General features: G+C 38.9%; 1 protein-coding gene across 1 annotated transcript; it reads right to left on the reverse strand.

Moving 5' to 3' along the window:
• Positions 1-118: 118 nt before the first annotated feature.
• On the reverse strand, positions 119-10,403 carry LOC129200364 (zinc finger protein 292-like; the record flags this gene model as incomplete). The annotated part of the gene is made up of 2 exons (XM_054811701.1): positions 119-8,490; positions 10,215-10,403. Coding segments are annotated over 2 exons (7,377 nt in total), but the record flags the coding sequence as incomplete, so codon positions are not given.
• Between the last annotated feature and the right edge of the window lie 666 nt (positions 10,404-11,069).

Genomic DNA, 11,069 nt, shown 5'->3' on the forward strand with positions numbered 1-11,069 from the left:
CATTCCGGTGTGGAAAAGAGAGAGGTGGCGAGAGTGCTGCCAGGTACAGTCAGCAAGAGGCAGAAGAGCGCGGAGGGAGCCTATGCCATTGATAGAGCACAACCACCGAGTTTATCTGTAAGATCACAATCTCACTTCCCTTTCAGAAAGTGCCTTGTTTATTCAGTTTTTTAATGGTATGGCATAAGGACTCACGTATTTTATAGATAGATACCAAATTGGTATTATCAAAATAAACCATCTGTTTTATAAACCCACTATTTACAAAAATGGTTTCTGAAGGTTTTTTTGTTTTTTTTTAACAAAAATTAAACTATACACCAATCTAAGTTACAGAAACAAAAATAACCTTTATAAGATCACATGTATAAAACAAGAAATGAAATGTGATTTTATTTAAGGCAATACTGGGCTACTTCACAAATCACCACCTCAAATATATACACTGCTCCACACTACTAATTTTCTATCACATTCACAACGGATTCTTTAATACCAAATATTGTTTTAAATCTCCAATGTAGCAAACTATTTTTATTCACATTTCCATTTTTATTATGGAATCATAAATGCTTTGTATCCAATTAAAAGCAATGAAAAAATGTGGCTATAAGAAAACTATTGTATTTATGAGTTAACTACATATGAATATCATCCATAGATACTGGATGTTAAAATTTACAAAAATGAGAGTGTGTCAGTACATTTAACCTATGAAATGTGATCTTATCCAGCTCCTCTCCTGTAAATAAATGCTTTATGCAAAATAAACTGGATATGGCAGACTTAGCTAGTTTTAGTTCAAAAGTTCTTAATTTAAAATGATTAAAGGACAGTTTTAAAAACTTGCTCACTTAGTTACAAATTAAAATTCCGAATATAAATGTGTCATTTAATAGTTTAGACTTACAGACTGCTGGTGGCAGCAAATGATTTACAATAATAAATATATACAAAAAAAAAAAAAACAAACGTATCTACAAATAAAGAGTACTGTTATACATGAGCAGTGACCTGGTGAAAGATACCAATCACAGACAACTCACAAAGATTTAGTTCATGGAAAGGACAATCTGATAGAAAGTTGAGGTTTTGATCAAGTATTTACAAAACTGAAGCAATTACTCTGTTCTTCAAGTCCCATAGGGATAAAAACAAATAAGAAATTTACATGACTCATGTCATGTTTTTTGCTAGATTAAATCACTTCAAAATAAAAGAGCTCCACAGTTACTAGCATGCTTGATGGCTTCCTATTCAAAGTAAATTTTATTACAGGTCACGGTTAAACACATTAGGTTTTCAGTATTTTGACTCCCCTTCCTCGGTACTCATAACAATTACTTTTGCAGCTGTAACCTCTGGATTATCCTCCCAGTGTCCTTCGAGCTTTCTCAAACTGACGATAGGTTTCATTTCCTGAAGTTGCTTCAACGCCCGTTCAGTGCAGTCTTTAAAAGTCTTGTCTAAAACTATCTTTACATTATCACCGCACGGAAGCTGTGATGGGTTGGCAAACGGTACAAGGGTTTCAGTTTCAGAACATGACCAAGTGACATTATTACTTGCTACGGAGGTCTTCTCGTTGGACTTTCGTGAGTTCGAATGGGATCCTTTTTTGGTTCCGCTGCTATGGTAGTCTCTTTCGGTGTTTTTCTTTTGCTTCACAGCAGACTCTTCAAGGAACTTGAGGAATGACACTTCAAAACCCATCGGCTTAAACGAGCTCCAGTCAAAAGCTGCAGGTTGCTCTTCGGCCGTTTGAATGGCAACAGCCGTCTCTTCCTCCCTGTGCGTGCTACTCACGTCAACAGGCAGTACTTCCTCAGTTTTTTCTGCTCTCCTTCTCTTATTCTGAGATACATTTTTTTCTTTGTTTGCTCTTTTTAAGTTGTTTGATTTTTGCTTTTCTGAGGGGCAGGAGCTGGTCTCCTGCACGTCGCTATTTACACTGGAAGAGATTTTTGCTTGATTTTCAGCACTTGAACAATCCTCGTTAATCAATTTAGTAATGAATAGTTCTGTCAGTTCGTCCACTTCATCCTTCTCACCTTTTTCAGTTTCTTTTTGTGGTAATGGAGGTGTGCTTGAATCATTATTGCTCACTATCAAACTTGGTTCAGGCTCTTTCACATCACTTTTTTTATCAGTCTCCTCTTGTTCACAAGAGGCTTCCTTTACTTGTGAAACAGAGTGCTTTTTAGATACAATAAGAAGATTTCTGTGTTGGGAAGTAAATGCTTTGGACAGTTTGTGACATTTATAATGCCTTATTATGTTACTTTCACTTGTAACTACGGATGAACATCCCTTTATCATACATGGATACTGAGTTATGAACCTGCTGGTACATTCCGATAAGGCATCGTTTCTAGCCTTTATTGAATACACGTGCTTGCCGCGTTTCAGTGAATAAGCCTTATTTTCTTGAACTTGCATTCCTTTTGAGTTTTTGTTTTCCAAGTTCACGTTTTTCTTTCGTTTTGTTTTCACTGACAACCTGTTACCTTCTTTTCCCGATTTGTTTTTCAGTCCTCTCTGTTTGGACTTCAACGGTTTCTCCTGATTTGCTTTGCTTGAAATGTTTTCCTGACCTGGTGTCAGTCTCCTGGGTCTTATTAGATGATCTTTATGCTTGTCATTATGTTTGTTAAAAATATGCCTCAAGAGGTTAGACCTAGTAGCATAAATACGGTCACAGCCTTCGCAGTCGCACTTGAATACGCCGTCATCTTCTACTTTGTTTGGCCTTATCTTAATACCGTGATCTGCCTCAAGATGCACAATGTAGTTAAGATACGCTGTAAACGAAGACTTACATTGAGACTGATCACAAGAAAACCTTCCCGCCTCAGGAGCCGATTTCATGTTTCCAATTTGCTCTGGGGTCATGTCATGAAGCTTCATATAATGTTGTATCAAGCTGGTAACTTCCTGGAAGATGCGAGAGCAGTCACTCACCTCACACCTGAACTCTCTGACAGCAGGTTTGGTATCCACCTCATCGCGTTCCTCTTTGCCTGGGTCATTCTCCTCCTCCAACTCAGCAGTGAAGGCTGGGAGGTCTGTTTTGTGCACAGCTTGGTAGTGAAGGATTAGGTTTTGTTGTATCGTAAAAGCCGCGAAGCAGCCCTGATGGACGCACCGGTACGGCCTGTAAGGGCTGTATCTAGTGGGAAACTCCAGAGATTTTGTTACAGGCTTCCTACGTTTTCTCTCCTCTTTTTCCTTCCTGTACCTCCTAACCTTGCGTACTTTGGGTTGTGCCTGTGTATGACCAAAAGAAGCTGCATTGTGCTGCTCTGGTGGAACAGAAACCACTTGGGGAGGTTTTTCCAGTCTTTCAGGAATGTTATCTTCTGGTAAAAGTTTTTCCAAGACTTTTACAGGCTCTACAATCTCCTTTATCTGAGGTTCTTTGACCAATTGAGCTGGAGTTTTGTTTTCTATTATTAGTGTCTGCAAAGTTTTTATTTCAACAGGTCGTGGGGCTGTGTTTACAGTTTCATTTTGAGATCTTCTGCCATAAGGCCTTTTAATTTTTAATTTTACCATCTCCTCTGTCGTAAAATGATGTACAAGCTGACAGTGTGCTCGGAGATTAGAGTTTCTTGTGAATGTTTTTGGACAGGTAGCTACAACACATTTGAATGGGGCGTACTTGAGTTGATGCTTCTTAATTTCTAGTATCATTTCTGCAGTGTACTGATGAACCTTGCCATAGTGTTTAAATAACGCGTCTTTTGTCATAGCGCTGTAATTGCAGCCTGGATCCTGACATACAAAGGGCTTATTGACTTTATCACTAAACTGAATGTTACTTGCCTCTGAAGATATCTGGAGGAGGGGTTTATTTTCAGTTGATACAACAGGAATTGCTGGTGCTAGCGTAACTGCTGGAGGACACTGGGAAACAGTCTCAGAGACCTGAATGGGTGAATCATTTTCTAGTTTCAGTTTTTGCAAGCCCTCCAAAATTTCCAATATTTGAGTATCATCCTTTTGAGATGTCTCAGACTGAGCAGAGCTACTCTTTGCAGCGGTGACATTCCCAACGTGCATGACAAACTGTGCGGGAGTAGGTAGTTTTACACTATGCGCAGAATTTCCCGAAGAAGCCTGTGCATTATTTACTTGTGAGTTTTGTCCTGAAGCAATGACAGTATCCTGAATTTCAGTTTTCACCTCAAGTATCTGTGAATTCATAGCAGTTTTAATTATTTCCAGGGTTTTTTCAAAGTTCTGCATAACATTGTCTTCTGAAATCTGTTCCTCTGAATTTGCTTGCGCACAAGAATTTACAGCCATCATTTGGGAATCCCCATTTTCAGTTTTTACTGTTAAAGGGGGTAATGTTGTATGAGCCTCGAGATTTGTTTTGAAGTTGTCTTTGATACTGGCCATGAATAACTGATTGTCAACATTATTGAGTTTCTGCGTGAGATTTTCCACCACTGCTTGAGAGCCACAATTTGCCAGCAAGTTGGACTGAAAGCTTTCTCCCTGTATTTGCACGTTTCCTTCAGTGCTTTTGGTTAGAAGTTCCATCGTTGTTGTATTATTTACTGCTACTTTCTGTGCTGTATTGGATGCAAGCAAGGGTGTAGTTGCTTTTCTCTTCCTCTTTGAAGCACTGCTTCCCTTCTTATTCAAGTTGCTTGATCCTGAATTCTTGGGACTACTTATAACTGAAACTCGTGAACTGTTCCCTGCAAAGTTTTGCGCTGCTGCAACGGTATTAGAAAATGAGCTAGGACATAAGCCATTTTCAATAGTCTTTAGCATTAAGTCCTCTGTTGCAAAAACAGGCACACTCTTGCATTCATTTATTGGAGGAATTTTGGCATTGAGGGTCCTGTTTTGGTCTGTTAGCAGGGTGCTGGGGTTACAGACTGTCTGCAGCAGAGGGGACGCGGTTGAGTTGGGGAGAACAGCTGTATTTATCTGGGTCGTACCAGTGACGCAACTCGTCGTAACTACGTGTGGAAGTACTTCTGTGTTATCAAAGGTACTCGGGATGCCTGCAGTTTCCAAGGCTTGTTTTATAATTTGACTTCCTTCCTCATTCCCACCAGTATTAAAGTTAGTCACATTGGCCCGTGGAAACATAGTCTGCAGTAAGGCCGTGGAACGATTTTCAGCTGCAAGTAACTGGAGGAATGATGGATCTTTAAAACACGTCTCTGGATTGAAGGCAGACTCCTGGGGTTGCTGCAAGTTTAATGAATTTGAGGAAAGAATCATACTGGCAAGCAAAGACTGTCCATTAGCCTGCAGAGCTTCTGGAGAAATTTCTGATCCTTCAAGAGGTTTACAGTAAGACCTCTTAGATAAGTGACCACCAAGTGATCTAGGATTAGTGAAAACTCTGAAACACCTGCTACAGATAAATTTGCCATCCCTAATTATTGCTGGCCACTTTGCCCGCTTGTTATGTTTTGGTTTCCTTTCTTTCCCATTTGGGCCCCGGCCACGATCTTTTTTCACCTTTTCTGAAGTTGGAAGTTGAGAACTAGTTTCATTGAAGTTGTTTTCATTACTCAGTCGTGAGGGAAATATCTGATCAACAGTTTCCTCTTTTGGAAAAGCAGAACTAGTGTTTCCTTCTAGTTGTGATGAAAAGCTATTTGCATTATTTTCCAGTTGTGAGAAGACTGAATTTGGAGGATTCTCTGCTGACGAAGGAAAGAGAGACATCGGACCATTTTCTGCAGGCAAAGGAAGAAAAGGATCTGAACCGCCGTCAATATTCAGAGGCATAACTGTTTTTGCCAGATCGTCCAACTGGGAAGGTAAGGTTGCACCAGACAGATTCTCCATTTGTGAACATAAAACACTCTCAGGCTCAGTTTTAATACGAGTAGACAAGCTTGGATTTATGACACTTTCTACTATAGGCAACATAGGATTGGCCAAATTTTCTAGGTGGGTTGGGAAAAGCGTACTTGAGACATGTTGCACTTGACTGGAACAGGTGGGATTCAAATTAGGTTTGTTCTGTGCAGTAAAAGCAGCACCACTGGGATTGCCCACTTGTGACGGCATAAGATATACAATCTTCCCATCGTTCGGCACGTTTTGCAGATTGCTGGATTTTCGTGGTTTCTTATTTTTACGCTGCATTTTAAAAGCAGCATATTGGTCAGGGTGTGCTGCCTTCATATGTTTGCCAATGCTCTGTGATGAGTTGTATGTTCGAGTACATCCCTCAACCTGACAATTAAATTTCTGAACTGGGGCTGCTGGTGACACAGCTGGAACTAAAGAGCTATTTATGTTAGGCTGCGAAGGAATAAATGTAATACTTTCTAAAGTTTTTAAAGGCAGGTTATATAGATTAGCTGCAGCCTTAATACTGTCTTCAATTTCAAGTTTGGAAATGGGTACACTGTTTCGATATCCTGCCTGATTCTGCATGCTGAATGGATTTACAATGCTCACTTGTCTTTCTAAGCTTTTTGATTCAAGGGCTTCTGGTTTTAGTGTGTCTGAGGTCACAGAAATATTTTGAATATTCTGAGTCTGACTGAGACAGTCTTCTTCCTCTCTTTCTTGGAAAACTGGAAGACAAGAGTCAACCGATGAGCACAACTGCTGGGCTCCAGGTTTAGTGGTATCTACTTTACTGGCAGCAGCAGCCAATTTACCTCTTTTTAGAAAGTTCTCTCGGATCTTCTGGTTAACAGCAGGCACCTTAATGCTGCTTGCTGGAATTGCCAATTCTGTCTTCACTGAACCTGTAGGAGACTGCTCCGAACCAGCATTAGGCGAGGAATCACTTTGCTGCGGTACACTCGCTGATGCGCTTACACTTTCATTCCCTACTGGTTCTGCTTTGATTTGATTCCAGACAACGTTTTCTCCTTCCGTAAAACTACTTTGGTTGTCAGCCAGAGGAGATGACAATTCCTCTTTAACAGCAACTCCATCGGTATTTTCACTAGCTTTAGAAGGCTGACTAGGATCAGGTTGATTAGTCTGGCTTTCAGGCTGTTGCACTTTTTCAGGCTGCTTGTTGTGATCCTCAACGTGCTTTTCCAGTTCGTTCTGAGAACGGTATACCTTTCCGCAGCCTGTGACTTTGCAGGTATAGGTATTATAGTGTTGTGCTTCATGATCGTACAGTAAATAGGCTTCGGAAAACACTCTGCCGCATTTAGGAAACATACACTTTGCTCTGAAGACTTGATGCTCTTTCCTGTGTGTCAGCAGCTCAGCGTAACTGTTAAAACCAGCCTTACATTTCATCTGTATGCAGATATAAGGCTTGCTGCCACAGTGCATTTGTAAATGATCATTCAGGTGAGTAACACTTACGAAATGTCGTCTACAGTACTGGCAAATCACTTTTTTGCTTTGCATTTCAAGAAAACGTTTAGCTTCTTCATTATCTTTATGCCCCTTCGCGTGTGCTATTAGATTTTTAAAATATTTAAAGCCTTTTTTACAAAATGTTACAGGGCAGGTGAATTCATTAACAGGGAGTGGCTTTTGAACTGGCACTATCTCTGGTATGTAAGGTTTATCTTTGTCATCATTTTCATCATCTGAGCCATCGTTATCATTAAACACAATGAAGTCTGTTGAATAGAGACTGTTCTTCTTAATGGGTCGCTGCTCCTGTTTGGATATGGAGTCAGTTTTCTGATTCTCGTTGGCAGTTGCTATTTTAGGAGGTCTTCCCAGTCTTCTCAGTGGTTTCATAGCAGCCAATCTCTCCTTGCTGGATTTTTTAACATGCAAAGTTACATGGGGAACAAAATTTTCTTTAGAATTAAAATTTTGGGCACAAATAGGACAACTGTAAATTCCGTCTTTATAATGTTTTTGTGCATGCCTAACTATTCTATGACCTAGGAATTCTTTGTCGCATAACACGCAATACTGCATATAAGCTTGCCAGTTCCTAAATCTAGCTGATATGAACCCCCTCTCTCTGAGTTTTTTAATTTCTCGTTTTTTCTGCTTTTCATCTCTGATACCCTTAAGAAGGCTTGTAGCTTCATCAAAAGTGCCAGCAAGCCCATTCACAGAAGTTTCTTTAGTCTCTTCTTGGCAATCCTCAACCTTCTCATAAACTTCACTATCGTTCAGTTCGTCTATTGATGATACGATGGATGCCTCCTCTCCCATAAGTGCCAGACACTGACGCTTCAGAGTTTTCCAGTCCCAGAATTCTGGATCAAAAGGCCACTGAGTTTTCAGTACAAGTAAGAGCTCACAGCGCAAAGAATTTGGTATTGGAAGATTCTCTTCATCATACTTCTGGTCAGGCTGATTATATAGCATTTCAACAGCATAATATGCATCCACAGTGGGTTCGAGAAGAAATTCACTCAGCTGACAAGCACGTTTAACCTCCAAATCATCTGGAAGCAAGCAGGAGATAGTCTTGCAAATAGATATCTTGACATCTGTATTTTCACTGGATTCCAAGCGCAACGCTTTCACACACAGTTCAATGCAGGTTGCAAGTCCAGCACCATCAATCTGTAAAGCAAGACTAATTTTAGTAAGTCAGCTACCATAACACTTTCTATAGTTGTAAATAAAAGATATCATTACTCAACCCTAAGTATCAGAAAAAACACACCTGGAATTTATAATTCTAATTTTTACTTTAAGAAACATAGTGGTTTGTCTTTAGATGCTATTCCTTAAGTTGCATAATTTGTCTTCATGCTACTAAAAAAATATGAAAGTTTATGTAAACTATACCACAAATTAATTGTATGTTCTGTCTAGTTTGAGGACTTTAGGACTGTACGTTAGAGGTGTTCAGTTTATATTAGAGCAGTATTGAGCTTTTTCCATGAAATAAAGCCTGCCAGTTACGTCACAGTTATTTGAGACGAGCTTCTGTGGAACATTAACTTAACACTGGGTAGAATTCAAATGGTAAAAAGTGCTACAGCTTAAGAAAGAGAAGCACGTGATCTTCAAAAGGTCTACAATTTGGAAATCACTTAAGGTAGAAAGGTTTATTTTTATTTTTAAAGATTATGCCACTTCAAAGCCAACTGACCTCAACTGAACATATGGCTTAATTCCACCTGAAAGTAGTAAGTGTAGTTTAATGTTCCGTCATTTAAGTGTTCCAAAGGTCACGTGGTATTTTCTCATCCATACCCTCAGGCAACATAAATTACATTTATGTCCACTTTACAGTCCCTTTATGCTGCCAAGGATGCACAGAGAGGCTGTGGTACACATGAGAATAAGGTCCAGCGAATTTATGAATGCACAAGCCTACTACCCACGTGATCTCCAATTTCTGCCCTGAATGAAATTATCCACAGCTCACTAGAGAAAAATCAGTATGACATGGAGCAGACAGAGCTCTTAATATGGCAAGACTCTGTGGAAGTTATTTTTCCCCCTCTCCCACCCTACTCCAATTTCATTCAGATCTTTGGGAAAAAAAAAAATCTTCAAGATTAGAAGCCCATGATTAGCCATACTAGAACACTGCAAAAGGAAAAAAAGAAATTTTATTCTTAGAATTAATGTACCGAACTACCGAAACCTCCTAACTAAAAGCTTTCAGAAGAGCTCAATTTAGCTATAAACATTAAATAGTGCAACTACTAATGAGAGGAAACTAGGAAAATTAGATGACAAGGTTAGCTGAGATAGATGAACAGAGTTTTTAATATGACATTGGATCTAAGTCCACAAAAGGCAAGTACTTAATTTATCAAAACAAACTGCATTTTTAAGTGGCAATTCAAAAGGTTTTTTTTCTTTTTTTTTCTTTTGTAAACTTTCTGTAATTTTCTTATATATTAATATACAGCCTTCATTTTCTCTTCTCATAAGCTTTTCCTCTCCATTTTCTGTAATATTTGAAATATGGAAAGTAATGAAGGGGATGTTAGGACCTGCCAACAGAAAATACCTCTTTTAGAGGACATGGACAATAATAGAGGCTATAATCTCATCTTTAGATTTTCCGTCATCTCAGTTGTGGCATCCAGCTCTTCTATTTATCCCCCAATTTTTTTTTCCCCAAAGGAACAAAGAAGTTTTAATGATTCAAAATGAATCAACTTACAGTTTACCTACAGAAGGCTACAGCCTTTCCTAAAACCAATAAGGATTGCCCGAAAGCTGATGCTACACAAAGAGACGGGATGTCTAAGCAGCTTTCATAAATTTTCCTGATTACAGTTCCATTAAAAGTGCCAAAAATATTCTTTCAGGAGTATCCTTACCTCTGAATTAATTACTTTAATCAGGAAGAAAATGTGATAAACAGTCTTAGTTAACACAGAAAGTTGACGACATCTCTCTAGATACACTTGAATAGAAGGCTCTACCCTTTGCTGCAGTTTACTCCAAAAAAGAGTCAGTTCCCTAGAACAAGAGAACAATATTTCAGGGCCAGCAACGAAACCACTAATCTGATCACAAGAAATGCAAGGTTGAGAACAGTTTCTGTTTTGTCTTTGGGAAAGGAAAAAAAAGTATCTTAATTTATTCACACCTTATCTTACAGAGAAAAGCTTTTATTAATATACCACACTATTAGTATCTAATTTTCAAAATTATTACAATGACTCAATTCCAGAAGGACAGACCAGAATAAAACCAGTATTACCACAATTTATGCTACATAACTTACAGACTCATGATGTGGTCTTGAAAAAAGTCTTGCAAAGTAGTTTACTCTTCACTCCACAGACTGGAATTTTACACTTCTGAATTCTTAGTAATTACTAACAGCTATAGGAGGATGGCTTTTCTCAGTGGTAGATACATTTTTATTGAGCTGCTCCGCTTTAAGAGCTGAATCTAACTGTGATTTAGTAAGAAATTAGCCCCAAAGCCAAACAGTATTACTGTATCTACATTAACTCACTAGTTCATTCCTCCTTAGGTGCAAATAGCCAAGGGTATTTAGTACCTTGGGGAACGGTGCAAACCCCCAAAACTTTAGCAGAATCTGTCAAAGCAAAATCCTGCATGTTCTCCTGCTGCTGCACAAAGGAGGTGCACGAACAAAGCAAATTCTTCAGTAATTGTACAGGTTTGGAAGTACAACCAAACCATTAGTAGTTGGAAATTCA

This window comes from Grus americana, unplaced genomic scaffold, assembly GCF_028858705.1.
Source record: "Grus americana isolate bGruAme1 unplaced genomic scaffold, bGruAme1.mat H_78, whole genome shotgun sequence".
NCBI lineage: Eukaryota > Metazoa > Chordata > Aves > Gruiformes > Gruidae > Grus > Grus americana.